At 37.5% G+C, this 17,231-nt stretch overlaps 1 protein-coding gene across 1 annotated transcript in view; it reads left to right on the top strand.

The window, feature by feature from the left end:
• ZNF407 (zinc finger protein 407) overlaps positions 1–17,231 on the top strand; it is a 333,967-nt gene that overhangs the window by 198,049 nt on the left and 118,687 nt on the right. The window contains exons 6-7 of the mRNA XM_084201615.1: positions 1,985–2,068; positions 10,282–10,402. Of these exons, the coding sequence (XP_084057741.1) occupies positions 1,985–2,068; positions 10,282–10,402 (205 nt within the window). The remainder of the gene's footprint in view (positions 1–1,984; positions 2,069–10,281; positions 10,403–17,231) is intronic.

Here is a 17,231-nt window from a genome sequence, read left to right on the forward strand (position 1 = left end):
GCCTGGAAGAGACTTTGCAGAAATATCTGTGTAACAATCATGCATAGCCTCAGCAATATTATTGACAAACATGTTGCAGTAAAATTCCAACTTTGTTACATTATTTAGCACAACTGCATTCTTCATGTGATAGTGAGAATGGGTTTTCGTTCTGCTTTTTCTGATGGTTTTTTTTTTAGATTCAATTATAATAACAGATTGCTGGAATTGACTCCCAAAATATGTACTGAAATTATTTCACACCTTAGCGACTCTTCTAGGATACTCTCACCAACAGACCAAAATTTCAAAAAAGCCCTAAGTCCTGTATAATTTCAGTCTGCTTTACGTGACCAGATTTGGGTGCAGAAAGTAACAATGCACCATTTGCTTTTTTCTGAAACGGTGAAATTCTGAATTATGTGCCCATTGCATTTCATGGCCTCGCTACGTGGCAGAGGTTTATCAGCTCTTTTGTCATCCTATTTTGGTGGTAGGATTCAAGCTGGCTTGGAAACTTTGGAATTGCCTTCCTCCTGGTATGGCAGGGCCCAGGGACTCCCTCACTTGGGACATCTGGGGTGAGGAGCCGGGGTTCGTCAGAGACCTCATTGAGGAGAGGTGGGAGAGGGCACCTGGTCCCTGCGAGGCTCTCCTGGGAGCTCCCACTCACGAGATGCTCTCTTGCTTACGTGAGCACTGTCCAAAATTACCTGAGGCACCGTGCCTTTCCACAAAGTCTGTGTATTCCTGTGCCTGGTTATGTGGGAATAAACAGCATGGAGGTTTCCATCCTTCTGTCTCCACAGGAGGATTTGGTAATTTGACGCCGGTAATTTGACACTCTTAACCCAGCTGTCTTTTGTAGGAACTAAATTTCCTTCCCCACGTGGAGGACTTGGAAGTTCTTCTGTTAGTTTCAATGAATTCAGTATCATTGCCCCACCAGCCCCCTTGCTGCTGTGTTACTGTGGAAGGAGACAATTTGGCTCCAAATAACTAACGGGATTCTTTAAAAAATAAAAAAAAATTTAAAATTTCAGTCTGATCTCAAGTTATTGAGACTATACCTGAGGTTAGCGTTACTACTTCTTAATGACCTTCCATGTGGCCTTTATGGACTGATATTTCTGTGCATGTTAGTACATGCTGAGTAAAAATATTGCTGTGAAATGATAAACTGTATTTATAGGCAATAGGGCAAAATCCTAGCTTCTGTTAAAAAAAAAAGGCTAAAAAGAGGGCATTTATACACTTTTAATGAGTACTGAGCTTGCCAAAATCTCTCAAATTGGTCCAGAGGTTTGGAATGAAGAATTATCATTTAAAGACGAACAATGCGAGTTCTGCTGCAATTTCAGCAGCAATCCCCAGACCTGTTTTCTTTATGCCATGAAAACTTTAGAAACATAAACAGTGCTGAATTGCCACTGGTACTGAATAATTTGGCTTTTATTGTTGCCTGCACTCTTCTTGTGTTCAAGAAAATAATTTAATACTTATTAGTAAATAGAAGGTAACTAAAGATGACTGTGACCTAGTCTGTTGAAAATTTCTCAGTACCTTTAATTTGTTAGTAAATTAAATGTATTTTATTTAAGCAGAATCATATATACAGTATATTAACTTTTTTTTCCAGGCAATCTTTACTCAGCACAGAAAGGCCAGATGTATGGGAATTGTAAAAAATCAGGATATGCATAAAAACTGTTCAAGTGCATAAAGCAGCCCCATCTGGAAGACATCTAACAGAAATGAAGTTGTACAAAACCATTCCATTGATAATAAAGCTAATTTTTATGGGTCTGACAAGTATGTAATTATGTTCAGTGGTGCTTTTCAGATTTTATCACAGTCAATAAACCGCAGTGGTAATTTCATTCCCATTTGACATATTTACATGGAAACATTTGATTGGAGGAATTAGTAACCCTGAAAGCCTTGATAGATATGTTTTAATGATCTGTGACCTCCGCAGTCCCTCATCTGTTTATTGTTGCAACAGGCGAGAAGTCGTTCCTGTGTGACCTCTGTGGCTTTGCCGGCGGGACGCGCCATGCCCTCACCAAGCATCGGCGGCAGCACACAGGTCAGTAAAGCTGTCTTTACTCTTCTGTGCTTTCCCCAGCAAGGGAGTCCCTCTGCACTGGGCAGTAACACAAGTCAAATAGCACATTACAGCACAAATAAGACATTGGCTCAGTGTTTTCTTTGCTATTTCTCGTTTTTGTGCAATCGCTGTGCCCAGAGTCTGCGTCAAGTCTGTTAGCTGGGAGTTTGAATAATGGCTTGGGGGTGAGTGCTGGGTATTTTTGGTGGGTTTGGGGTTTTTTGTGTTTTTTTTTTCCTGAAGGAAGTAGAATTGTGAAGACTGGCTTTCTTCTTTCAGTGAATACTAAGTCTACTAATTTTTTTTTTCCAAGGCCCAAATAGATTACCTACTGTGAAGATTTTGCAAGAGACTGTTAGAATGTCCCTGGGTGAAAATTAGAAACTACATATAAATTAATCCTTTTTTTTTTTGGACTGAAGCATAGTTGAAAGCTAGTGTTGTTTCAGTTGCCCTTTTGTAATTTTAAGATAGTTTGTAATTAATAGGTGCAACTTTAAGAGTTACCACATGGCTGGCATGTAAAGCAAGATTTCTCTCCCAGAATTAGTAAAGCTTTCCTACCACATGGTTATAAAATTTTAATATCAGACAAAATTAAATTGGTTCTTAGTTTCAGAAGACCAGAAAAAGTGTAAGTATTAAACATTTATTAATACATTCTACCTTAATTGTGCTTTTTAGTAGTTCCTTGTAAGTGTTTGATTATTTGAATAGATTTTGTTCAAACAGACGTATACAAGGGTTGCTGTTTAAGCCAGTGTTGTTTTTTTGTTTTACTGACTATCATGAGGATAATGTAATATCATCAGGAATTACAGTGTGAGTTAAGTGACCATTGTCTAATGTACAGTGGAAAGAAAGAGCTAACAAATGAGAAGCTGTAGTTGTTACATCATGAATTTTCCATGGATTTTGTAAAGGAATCACAGTGGGAGATTTTATTATGTCCCTGTATAAACTAATCTTCATTCAGGACATACACCATCTAAATGTGTAATTTCCTGGAGAGCAGCTACTCTCTTTCTTCAGAGCCTGAAGCCATTCTTCCCACCCTGTTTTTAGTTTATTTAAAGCAACCATATTTGGAGGAGATTCTGATGCTTTCAGAAAGGTATGATTTTCAGTGCTAGTCAATATCTTGAAACAGATAAGCTCTGAAAAAATATATGTGTATTCCAGGCCAAAATTTGCTTACAAGTCTTGTTAGTAATCCTACTTTCATTTTTTTTTTTCTAATAACAAGGGACATAAATTTGTGGAAGAATACTGCCACAGTCAGTTCCTATTCCCTGCTGAAAGTTTGTATTTTTCAAGTGACCAATAAAAGTAATTTAGTAAATATAATAAATTATCTTATTATTACACTCTGAATGATAACGTGAGCAGTTATAACTACTGGAATAGAAGCTGTATGCTTCAGTTGTAATTAAAGTTTCCATTTTTCTGAAGCTTTGAAGAATTTTCACACATTGGCACAAGTTTAACCAATGTGGGCTAAGAAATTGATTAATTAATTAATTCTTTAGCAAAAGTATATCATTGTTATCAAGAGAATAGGAAATACCTTTTGCTTTTCATTTACCTGCCATGTGACACATTGGAATCTTGCATGTATCTAGGACTCATAGTCAATGCAGCCACACAAATGGTAAACAGTTCTTTCAGGATGGGGATATAGAAGAAATGCAAATTCTTGTATTTACCCATCTTGTCTGTACCCATGATGTGAGTGCAGATCTAGTTTCTCAGAAATGTAAACCTTTTTCATCAAATATATATATATATATATATATATATATATATATATATATATATATATAGTATTATTAGGCCAACAGCCAAGAGGAAATCTATTTTATTTCCTGATTTATGTGCAAAATTAGGCAAAATATGGTGTACTCCTGGTGAAAAGCTGTCCAGGTTTTTGAAGGCATTTTTGCCCTTCTTTTGCCAGTGTGTTAGAGGTTTCTTGTGCTATGATCACAGGGATTTACAGGTTATAGATCATGAAGCTTGCATCTAGCAAGCATAACTTTATATTTTATGTCAGGTCTGGAGGCTCGTTATTACTTTGCTATTAACTTTATACTATATAGGACAGTATCTCAAAGGCAGAGGGATCTATCTTTTTGGCATTTATATGCCTCTGTGGCACAAACAATCAGAGATGATTCTTTAGCAGAAAAATTATCTGTACCTTCTATTTGTTTCAAGGAGAATGACACAATCCACCTTTGCCAGCATTGTTGCACTTACATGGGTTCCATTGTGTTTTCATCTGGCGCTCAACTTTATCTCAGTCATTAGCTGCATGCACTCCTCCTTGTACTCTTCTTTTTACTTTTTTTTTTTCTCTGTCTCCAGTTGGCACAATTTTCCCAAAGCAGAATGCCAAAGCCAATTACAATCAGGTTGGAAAGGGATAGGTATCAAAAATACTCTAAATGGCTTAAATAATTCCCTACTGTAATACAAGCTGTCAAGGGGGCTGACACAGAACATCTTCCAATCCAAAATTTACTTCTATCACCTGTCAGAGGCCCACAATTCAAGGGCAAATGAACAAATCCTCACATGTAGTTAAGGAGCTTTAACCAACTTAACAAGTCTCCTCTCGTCCCAGCCTCAAGGCCTGAGATGTCCCAAGACCCCAGAGAAAAATGTTCAGCTGCTGGTAGAGATTTGACACAAGGGAAGCCTGGCTGTAGGACCAGCCGCTTAGACTTTTGATACTTTTTATTCTGGTATTTCTTACTCTCTTCTTCTCTTTTTAGAAGAGATTCTTTCTTTGTACCTGGAGAAAGGCCTTTATCTTGTGAAAGGTGCATTTTCTTTGGAAATATTACAGGAGACATGAAGTATGACTTGGTGTGAAAAAAGCTGACCCTCAGTCACTCTTGCAGCAAACTATACAGACCAGTTTGGTAAATAGGATGTTATCCCCTGAAGAGATGTTTTTGGTTTTGAATGAAAAGAAGTACAGGAACATTAAATTGAAAGAAAAAGCCATTAGTTGTAAGACTTGATAAACTTTAGTATTAATATATTTGTAAACATGATGCATCTGCATACATAGAGATTTCCTTGATATAGGCCATCTCAACTGTAAAGTAGGAACGAATAATTTGACCTATCAAGAGATTCCTGGTGTTTTACCAGTTGATGTTTTTATTCTGTTTTAAATCCATTGTGTCTGTAATGATGACCTGGTCCTGTAAGAAACGTACACTTAGGACAGAAAATAAGTGAAGTTGTCGGCTGATTTTGTCCGGTAAAGATGTTCCAACATTATTTTATGACCTGAGTGCACCTTCTTCCAGTTGTATTCTACAAGAATCTGTCTCTGGTATTCTGAAAGTCTTTCACTGACAATGTAAATATCCATGAAGCTTCTGTTTTGTGAATTGAAGCAATGGCTTAAGGAATGGTCCAGAGTTTGACCAGAATTTTATCACACTGAAAGGAATACTTACATCTCTGTCCACCAAATGCTTTACAATAGGCACTTGAGGCTGCCTAGGCTGTGATAAACTGTCTTAAGAAACTTGGACCGCAGTATCAGCAGGTGCTGTGCGGTAAATAAGGGGCAGTTTGTGGTGCTGCAGGAACATAGATGCCGTAGTTCTGGTGTCTCAACAAAGCTGCGAGGAAAAGATTTTGTGTTTTGAGTCATCCTGAAGCAAGATTTTTTGATTCTTATTTTGTTCCAGTAAGAACACCTTCCTGAAGATAGTTTTTGCTGGATTTAGAGTGAGTTGAATTACAAAGAATTAAACGATTACCTGAATTTTGTAACAAAAAACGGTAAATAACCTCTAAATCAGCCTCAAAAAATAAACACGCACACACATACAAGAAGCATATAATGTCAGATAATTTAAATATTTTGCCTTAATCATGATCAACTAGGAAGAAAAAACAAGCAAGGGTAATTATTTCTGGCTTGAAATGAAAACATGGAAACAATTCATCATTTTAAAATGTCTTTTCTTTATGTTCTTGCTCTTACTGTTCTGCTCACCTCCTTGTTTGCCCATTCTTCTACACATTTCCCAGTAAACTTCCATGTTGTGCTGTAGTAGCTGACTCAGTCCCACAGTGCTGATCAGTCACAGCCTGTGTTCTCTTGCATGAAATCTCTTTTTTAATGTTGATTAGTACTCCTGCAAATTGCAAAAACCCCATCCTCATCTTCTACACATCAACAGTCTGCATTTGCTTTCCATGTGTTGGTTGTGGTGGGGTCTTCCCAAGCTTGATAGAAGTACATCACAGTAGTAAAGTGTTAGTGGGTAAGTACACTTACTGTGCACTACTCTGGCAGTCACCATGAACCTCTGGAACTGCTTAAGGAGATTGTGTCTTTGTTCAAATATTTTCATGCATTTTTGAAGATGGTAGCTTATATTGTACAGAGCACTGTTTGTATGATTGCTTCTGCTCACTCATCTCAAGACGTTTATAGGTCAATGTAATAAAGAAAGAAAATTTAATAATATATGTGTTTTTATCCAGATGAGTGACTCACTTTGTGTTTCTATTTCTCATGTGAACTGCTCTTTGACTTTAATGTGTAGTTACATTACTTGGCATTGAATTTATATGTATAATGTAGCTTCTTCCCTTCAACTTCCCCACCACAGCTTAAAAAAATTTTAATGTTGAATACTACAGGAAATGCAGCACTGTAAGAAGACTTCTTGCTCTTTTCAGCAAGAGATGAAATTTCAAGAGCATCTTTGTTGTTTTCCCTTTTCTATTTACACTAACATTTACAGCAGATTGGCAAATTGATTATAGCAAAACTTAGACCAGCAAAGACACCAAAAACCTGGACTTTTAAAACTTTCTTCCTACCTAAGAGGAATTGTCCAGTAGCAAGAGAAAAAGAGAAAACTGAAGTTACTGGTTAGCAGCAGCTTTTATATCCTAGTGCTTCGTATGAAGAGGCCCTTTTGTCATTTTCTTCCTCAGTTTTTGATTGTTGAAGTTCAAATTTTCCATGTCAGATGACTTAACCAACAGATACACTTCAGAAGTTGGGTGAAATGTTGTCAAAAATGCAAAGCCATTTATTTTGTAATCCCATGGTCAGGAAATGTAGCTTTTTGAAAGTGCTTGTCTTAAAAATAAAGTAAACCCCCGCAGAGTGGGTCCTTCGTCTTGGAATGTGTGTCCTTCATTTTTGTTCCTCCACGGACCTTGTTGAATATTGAATATTTTGGGGCACCTATCTTTTTTTCATGGGGCTTGTTATTGACAAAGGTAGAGATGGTGAGAGACAGATAAGTCTTCTGTAGTGATAATAGGTGGGGGATGATTTAATTTTTTTACTTTTATTGGTCTTTAAATATAATAGACTTTGTCCTTATGGCTATGGATACACTATTTTACAGTCATTACATACTGTTGTTTTAAAAAATACTGTCAATACTGATATTTTTATTTGTGTAATTTTAATTTTGTATGAATTAGAACCTTGACAGGGGGTGAACAAGAGTCCTCTTGGAATTTTTAATGGCAGCCCATATTAAAAGAATTATGTTTATTGCCTGAAATGTCTGGGGGCAAGAAGGGTGGAGGGAAAACTGGGACACAAAGACCAATAAGAAGCATCCTGGCCCATAGATAGGGAAGACAAAAAATTCTTAAATCAGTGGGTCTGTGGAAAGCTTTAATAAATAAACAAATAAATAGGAGTACTCCTGCAGCTAATATGCTCTTCAATATCACCCAACCCGAAGAAATACCTAGTTGTCTTTTAGGTTTTTTTCAACTGGACTAATTAACCTGTTTTTTTTCTATAAAAATACTGTTTCTTATGTACAGCTGCTAAGAATTACAGGCTGTGCTAGGCTGTCTTTTTTCCTCTGCATTTAGTTGGCTTTTGTTGTGTGATACTGCTGTGATGTATTTTCTGTCAGGTGAGATTTACACATAGTCTACTTGACAGGAGCAGTTAGCCACAAGGATTTCCTAAGGAGAAACTTCCTGGAGCAGTGGGCAAGGATTACCAGATTACCATTTTTCTTACAGTCACGACAGAATTTGCAAGCCCTCCTGGCTTCAATGGGCCCTCACTCAGCTGTCAGCCTCACTGGCCCTGCCCTGACACAGCAGCAGACCTTTATTTGATCTGTTCTCCCCTGAATGGCAAACTGAAAATCTCCTTTCAGTTCAGATCTGCCTTTTTTTTTTTTTCAAGGGGGCAGGTTGGCAAGATTCTAGTGCATTTTAAATGAAAGCAGTTAAAATAAGTATGTATGTTATCTAAAATACCTGTGGCTTAACTACTTAGGCTTGAAAATGTTGCTATCTTCTTTAATGCTAGATGATAAAATAAATCAGAAGGGGAAATCTTCAGTTCAAGAACAGGTTACGTTGCTAGGGAGTCTATGGCCTCCCAGAGAGTTTAATTGAAGCAGCAGCCACTACCATGCAAGCTGCTGGGAGAATCAGCTTCTCCAGAGCAGAGTGTCAGGGTCTGACAAGAAAACCCCATTTGGGGCATGAAAGACATACTTTCCAGCAGTCTCAATTTGTCCAGCATGGAGGCTTAGGCTTTGTGTCCTGCCCCTTCACCTTTCCTTGTCCCATGAAACAATAAATGAAAAACATTGGCTGGTATTCTCTCCCACAGCTGCTAAAAGCAATTATTCCAACTCTTTATGGAGCTTTCAGAAGCTGTTCTGTTCTCTTTCCATCCAGCATTAGGGGTTTTTCAGACCTTGAGAGCCTTGTGTATCTTTTTCCCTTGGGAAGAAAAACCCCAACAATCTCCAAGAATGAAAAATGCGTATTTCTCTCTGTTCTCAGAATTCTGGCAATGTCTCTTTCAAAATCTTCAGAGTCTCCTGCTATAAACAGCTTCAAAAATTTGTCTTGGAGGCATGGCTGTTTGGGAGTGGCCATTTGCTACTGATTGCAGAAGGCCGCTTGTACTGATAGGCTTATGCTGGTGGTGTGTCTTCTGTCAGTCTGAAAAACTTCACATTTTACCTGCTAATAGGCTTATGGTTCAGTTTGAAACTGTCTGTCCTAGATCTCTGAACAGTCTTCAAAGTACATGTCTGTTTCTAGTAGTTTTATCCAGACTTCTTAAGTCAGGGATGTTGATTCCTTATGTAATTTTTAGATAAATACATTGGAAGGCTTGCACACTGCAATGAAGATAATGTAAGTTAGAAATTGGCTTTTAGCTTCTGCATACAAAAGAAAACCTCTTTCCTCCCTAAATGGTAACTATATCTCCCTGTAAGCCCCAAGGAATGTTTCTGTGACAACCAGTTGGAAAAATCGGGTGTAGGTGTCTTAACTAGTCATCACAGGGTATCTGTCATGAGGTTTTGTCTTTGTATCTTCTAAGGGGTAGACCCCTCCAGTAGAAGGAAAAGTACTCTTTTCACATAGAATATTAGACACTAAAGATTTTTATTTTTCATCACTTAGTAGTCCTCGAGAAATTTTCTGTGCAGATCTATATTCATCATAGATTGAATTTAAGTAATCTGAAAATATTGTCCTAGTCGAGGTTTAGTAGTTGGTATTTGTTTTATTTTCATTAACCTTTCAAGTCCTTCTGCTGAAAATTGGCCTACTGTTCAGAAAATATTCACAAGGGCAGAAGACTAACAGGCAAAATAGGGGGAGTGGAGCAGAGAGTTCTGGTTCATATTCTCAGTCTCAGTTTATTTATGTTCTTTAAAGGATAACATTAAACATTTAGGTTGGAGATGGAAACAAGGACACTTTTCACCTGGAGATCTTCCTTTCTAAGCATATGCTGCATACAAGCATCAGTGTGATTCTTCACCTTCTGCCTCCCCCCATATTGCTTTGGGGCTATTCTTGGCCCAGATTGAAGAGAAGATGTGGTGTGAGACAAATGCCTGTCATCTGGTTAGGGTATTTTCATGGAGTAAGACCCAGTAACAAGGTTACTCTGTTTCAGTGCTGTTCTTTCTCCTCCTTTTTGCTGCTGTGTAATTCCCTCTGGAAAGTCAGTTGGATACTGATGTGTATCTGTCATATTTTGCAGTTAATGCATTGTATTTGCAAATTTATGTTGTATTTGTGTTTGCTGTATATATACACAGGCTAAAAGCTGTCTCAAGGGATATGCCAGAAATCTGGGTTTGTCTTCCTTTTCTGTAGATGAAAACTGATAATCTTCTCTTGTCACCTTCTAGGAGAGAAACCATTCAAATGTGATGAGTGTAACTTTGCTTCCACAACACAATCGCATCTGACACGACATAAGCGTGTCCATACTGGAGAAAAGCCTTACAGATGTCCCTGGTGTGACTACAGGTAATGAGTCATTAACTAAAGCATGATGAGAGAAGGGTTAAGGTGATCAGATGAGGTTCATTTGAAGTCACCAATAAAAATATATTGCCATTAAAACACCATCAGGGCAGCAGTAATTACATATTAAATTAGGAGCTAAATTTAAAACTTAGTCTTCAGTATTTAGGTGTTACTTTATAAAGAAAAACAAATGATGGGAAACCTTTTAGTGGTAACACTACAGTGCTAATGTTGAGCGTTTGTTTCACAGCTGCTCCAGTGTCAGTTTGAATTCTCTGTGGTGGGGCTGCTTATCTACATTGCCTTTTCAAATCATTTGCGGTTTTGAAATTTTTCTTGGTTGAGTTGCGACCATTTCACCAAGAAAAGAAAAGTTCTCTAAAAGGCTTACCAGCCTAAATACTCACCAGACACTTACTAGAACTGGAAACAACTCAAGCTAGTTACAGTTCTTCAGAGTCTTGTTGTTCTGCTCCAGTTTTCCTTTTCCTTGCTAGCCAGGGTGTTAGGATGAAAGTTGGCCATAGGATTGGTTGCAGGGCAAAGCCTCCCATGTTACACCACTAAAACCCATCCCCATGTTAGGGCAGTTGATTAAATTTTAAAAGAATCACATTGAACAGTGAAGGTTACTTCTGGTGCTTATCACCTGTGTATTTGGTTCATTATCGACTACTTGCTAAATGATCTTGTTGCAACTTAAGTGCATCTTTACTCTTAAAGACACATCTTCCACATTCTTGAACACTTTTAGTACCTTGCAGTGAGGTGGCTAGTCTATGTGTACCGAAAAGAAATCCATAGAAGGATTTTGTGGGCAATTTGCAAGAGTTGATATTCAAACAGTTTTTTTAAATCAGCATTATATTTGAAAAATAGCATATGATTAGATGTATGTATTGTAATGCATGCACAGATGATGGGAAAGTTAAACATTTGATTATACCCCTATAGCATTTTTTATTTTCTTTTCATGCTGAACATACAACTGTAATGTTCCTTTAGTATTAGTATAAGTTTTAATGTAGTTTCCTAAAGCAAGACTATATAATGGAGCCTATCTGCTCCCATAATACCTGTTTTCATGCTATTTATGAGCTACTTTACAGAAAACTCTTGTACAGAAAGCTTCTGCAGTGGTCACAGATTTTCTGTACAAAACTTCTCGTTGCATTGTTTTGTTTGTGTGGGGCAAATGTTCTGTGAACTCTTCTGTACTGAGCACCCATTAAATCACACTCTAGAACTGCAGAGAACTGAATTTGATAACCTCAGGGGGAGGGGGCTATGTTTCTGTGCTGCTACCTTAAGGGTGTCACTGTTTCTTTATAAGTAGAAGTGGTTTTGTCAGCTTCAGTAAGTCATCTAGGAATTAGAGGTGGTTTTCATTTGTCAGAGCAGTTGTGTTAAAAGGTCTGTGTTGAGTGAAGTGAGAGCATATAAGCATTAGTGTGACATGATGTGCTGCACTGAAGGTGAAAGAAGGGCTGTCTTTAATGCTGTGTGTTTTAGGACACTTAATCTTGTGGTCATCCACTTTAACTGAATCATCCCGATTGGCAGGAATAGTCTTATTACAGGGCTAGGAAATGGGTTACAGTGGGTTTGAGATCCTAGGCTTGAAGACCCAAGAGACTGGGAGTGTTGTAGATGTGAATCAGTTTGGGGTTTGTTGCACACATCCAATGAGTGGATGCACTTCCCTCACTCAGGATGGCAAAATGCATAACTCAGTGCTCTGTTGAGTGAAAGACAGGAGGTCATTTTACTTTAGATAAAGAGTTTCGTGTATGGAATATAAATTCCAAGAAATAGCAAGTTTTTTAAGAGTATTTTATAATACTGGAGGTTATTAGAGAATATGCAAGCATAGCATATTTTATCAGGATTAACAAGAAATATCTGGGCATGCCCTGCTTTTATATTATTGAAAAATAAATGTTTCATGACAATAGAATGTTAGTTTCCATCCTTCACAGGCCAATTTTGACCTAACCTTTGGAGACCGATCTCTACAGATACCAGCTGATGAAGCTTTGATTCTGCAGGAAATGTGTTCCAAGCTCAGCTGAAAAACATCTGGTAGGGATGCAGGAACCAGAGCTATGCTGCTGCTGCTGCTGCAAGTTCATAGAGGCTGTGAGGCACTCCGTGTAGCTGCAGAGGAGCCCGTAGAGGGGCTGCTGTATTTATTAGCTCAGCAGCCCTGCTTGTGCCTGCCAGTTTCCACAGTCCTGGGATATTAGCCAGCCTTGTTGGCACATAAATGTTCTGCTCTCTATCCACCTCTCTCTTCATTTTAAACTACAATTTTAAGGGAATCACATGTTGCCTCCTTGTCAAGTCACGCAGTATTTCTCTCTTAAAGGAAAGTTATTAGCAACTCTGTAAATAATATTGTTTGCACCAGTTCAGCAGATGGTATGTAGTCTTGCAAGTGTCACATAGAGAAAATGTTAAAATGAAGATTTTAAAATCTGCTGATCTAGTGATAAAATTCACCCCTAAGTCTAGTGGTTGAGGTCTCGTTGTGGTGCTATGAGCTTGGCCCTTGCACTGTAAGTTCATCCAGACTATTTCATGTGTTGCTGTTTAGTGTTGCTTGGCAACTGCAGACTCTTTAATGAGCCTTGTACTTTCAGGGAGATGAATATTCCTCTGTTTGTGTTGGGATATGGAGGAAAGTATTGTTAGTCCTAATATAAATTTTCTTTTCATTGATAACTGATCTCTGTTCTATAAAGTAGTTTGAGACACTTGAATTAAAACAGTGGCTAAGTACATGATATTTAAACTATTCCCATTCAGCTGATTGGTGCTCAGAGTGTTCTTGGAGATTCTTGACTTCAAGCTTTTCAATTCCTCAGCCTGAAATTGTGAATAATCATCCTGCAAAAATTCTTGCCTGTCTAGTGAGTGAAAGGCTAGAGAACCCTGGCTAGAAGTACAGAAAAAGGGCTATTGGAAGAAACTAATCTGAATTTAGGAACTGTTAGAAACTTTATGAACTGAAGTGAAATCGTCTGTATGGTACTATGGGGAAAAGAGTGATTTTGGCTGCATGGAACAGAAAAGGCAATTTATTCCCTATATAGCACACAGCATGAGACATTCTTTTTTTAACTAGAAGAAGACATGAATGGATGTGGTTTTCTGAAGGGAATGGTAAACTAACTTAGCATTTTTAGCTCACAAATTATAAATTCTCTATAGTATGCATATGTTTATAGTTGTACTTCAGTAATCTCGTGAAAAATGTTCCCTTCCATCCCTTGTTTTTGTACTGTGACCACTTGATATTTATTTTTGTCTAAATCTTTTGCATTTTGATGACAAAGACATTGACATCTGCTTTTCAATACAGTAGTATATGACTTCCAGTAACAATTATATTTTGAAATTATGTTTTCAGTCTAGTTTTAAAAATCCTTTAGAAGGAAGCAAAATATATTCATAAACACAAGCGTTTACTTGTATTTTTGGTTACATATTTTTCACATTTGGTTTTTCAATTTAGGTTTTTCCCTATTTAGATAAAAATATGCATGATTTTCCTTTGCATTTACTTTTTCAAATCACACAGCATGTCTCTCCATTCTTAAGTCAATGTGCTTTGTCATACAAAAATATTCATTCACCCTTAATTAATGTTCAACCTAATTTTATAATACAGAATTGGTCTCACAGGGGCCTGCACTACCATTACTTATGCAATGCTTATTTTATATTTCCTAGTCATTTAAAAAAGATGTGTTATGTGGCTGAACTTTTCAGATGACACCATCCTGGAGTAACACTGACAACAATACTGTTTGCATTTGGTAATGGGCACAGTAAGCACTGAAGAGTTGTATAACATCCTGAAAATGAACAGCACCTGTGACACAGGGTTCTAAATCTGTTGGCTGTATAGTCTGTGGATAGACTTTCTAAATCTGCAGCATAGTTAGGTACCTGAATTTAACCTGATTGCAGAAGTGAAGAATTCCCCTAAGTCTGATGTTTTCACTGAAAGATGCAGATATACAGCATTTTCAGAACTAAACGGGTTTTGTGCACGTGTCTAAGAAAGGGAAATCTCATTTATTCATATGTAAGGTTTTCAATATACCTCCCATTTGTTCTGACTTTCTATATAACTACTACAACTTCTCAGGCAATTTATGCTCATGGTGTGTGTGAGGGGGATGTTTCAGTGAAATGGATCTGAGTTACATGGAGGGGGGCATGCAAAAAGCAGAACCCTGCTTTTCTCACATGATCAAATTTGTTGGATTACAGTGCTCGGGAGAAGCACTGGTGTATTCATTATGCAGAAAGAGTTTTGCTACTACTTTCACCACAAGAGTGTGGGACTGATATTATGTTAATGTGCTTCAGGCCATCCCTCTGCTGTGATAAAAGAAAATAATTTTCAGTTGTCTGGGATTCCACTGTATAGTTCGTTTTGCACAGAGTACCCCTGGTGCGGAGGGAATGGAAGGCAATATGCAGGGGTGTTACTTAGTCATAGATAAGAAGGTGTAGAAGTTGGATAAAACAAACAGCCAGGCCAGCAAAACAGCATGCATTCCTTTCTATAAAGTGTATGACTCGTGAAGGATGTCTTACAAGACTGAGAATAAATAGCATACATTTTTAATATAATTATGTAAGCTAAAATAAATATTTTACATTTATTATGCATAATAAAATAATTAGACAACATTCTGTAAGGGATTATGGCGTCTGAAATTCCAGCTGCAGACGGATTCATTGCATATTTTCAGCAGCAGCAGCAGCATGACTTAGGAGGAGTTACTCCACAGGGGCTACTTTTCTTTTTTTGGACAGCATCCCTAGGGAGTTCCTATTTCTGTCTGACTTATAGTATCTGTTCATAAGTTGTAAAGACCAGTTTATAATACACTCCCGGATTTGCACCTAAGTCATAAGAATGTGCAAAGTAAGTGTTTTCTCTCTGTTTTGGTGAATTCAATAACTTTTAGGCATGATGGCATCAACTGTGCACTATTTCCTTGTAACATCAAGGATAACTAGGGACTACTTTACAGATGAGGTAACAGTACATACTAATTCATAGCAAAACTGAAAGGCTGTTAAGGCAAATTCTACATAAAATGATGAAAACAGTTTATTTATCATTAAAACATTAATATCAATATGCTCTTTGTAACCAGTGAAATTTAATATACCTGTTTAGGAATTAACTAGGTAATACAGCTATATACGCTGATGAGGATTCCAGGTGGCAACCAGCATTGCACTATGGGAGAACACTTTATATATATACATCACAAAGGCAGAATTGGAAAAAAATGGTTCATATACTTTGTACAAATACAAAGTTGTTAAGGAAAATAAAGCATGTATGTAATAGAGCAAACAGGGCCTTCGGGAAGTACTCCAGCTTCTGTTGTGTTCAGCAGCAGGAGTTGAGGATATCCAGTGCCTTGTGCTAGGAGACTTATAAACAAATGAAGATAGAAGTTTAGAGAGACATTCTGTCAGTGCATGGGCACGGTTCCCAGATGACAACTCAGAATATTATTCCCCCCTTAGTTTTTAATAAACATTCATAAAATATTTGGAAATATTTCTATTAATCTGGAATAAAATATGCTGTAACATTTAAGTCTTTAAAAGAAAAATAATCTGAAATAGAATTTAGATATAGTTGCAAAAACACTTTAATAATTCCAGCAAATACATGGCATACAGAACAATGGTCAGCATTATTCCCTTTTGTAATGTTTCTGTGGCTTAATAAAACCTCTTACATTCACCTAAGTTATAGCAGTTATGTTGTGAACTCAGAATAACAGTATGCAGTGTTGCAGTAGCATCAATGCAGATCAGCTATCAGGTTAACCAGCTAAAGCAGATGTAATCCCTAACACTGGGAATGGCAAAGTGATGTGATCCTTGCTCTGAAGTGTCTGTGCTGTCTGCACTGACTGAGAAATTGTGTCTCTGCAGTTTTGGACAATCCTTGGTGGCAGTGTATGAAAGAACTTGGGCTCCCTCTCTGAAAGCTGTCCCTGTCCAATGTCACTGCACGGAGTGCTTAAGAGAATGTGTGTACGAGGAAACACGATTGCTCCTTAGGAAAAGCTAGGTGCACAAGCACACACGTGGGCATTGGCACTCAGTGACTGTGCTCCACTGGGAAATTGCCATGTTAAGAGGCCTTGGCACAGCATGAAATACTGTCATCATTTTGTGAGGTCCTCCACATTCTGTATTTGTAATTAAAAGCATAGTAAATGCACTCTACTTGGTAGAAGGGTAGGATGGACTTTTACTAATTTTAATGACCAATACTTGTTAAGGAAATTTGTCAATAATTCTATGAGCCTTGGTACCTGGTACCTCTTTTGTTGTTTTGGTTTTTTTTTCTTTTTATTTATTTATTTATGTATTTAATTTATTCACTTCTTTGTTCTTAGGGGTTGGTTTTTTCCCCTCTGTTGCCACTCTAAGAAAGAGGAATTAAAATATGCCTTTTTAACTCAATGGGTCTGAGATTCTCATGCTAACACTGAAATTGGATCTTTAAGGATCTGCCCAAATGGTGATGCAATTGCAAACACTGATAATACAATTCTAGTCTCATTTTAGGTGGAGTCTTTTGAAGGACAAATTTTTAAGGGATCTATTTAATACTAAATGCTGTGCTAAATTACTCAAAGGAGACTGCTGAGTTTAATGTTACTGAGACTTGAAGCTATTTCGATATCAATGTAAAAATGAATATCTGGTTTCAGCATCTCTTTGTTACAGCCTCTCGTGATTGCAGACCAGCACTTTGTAAGTTGTTCACACTTTG

This window comes from Fringilla coelebs, assembly GCF_963513975.1.
Source record: "Fringilla coelebs genome assembly, chromosome: 1".
NCBI lineage: Eukaryota > Metazoa > Chordata > Aves > Passeriformes > Fringillidae > Fringilla > Fringilla coelebs.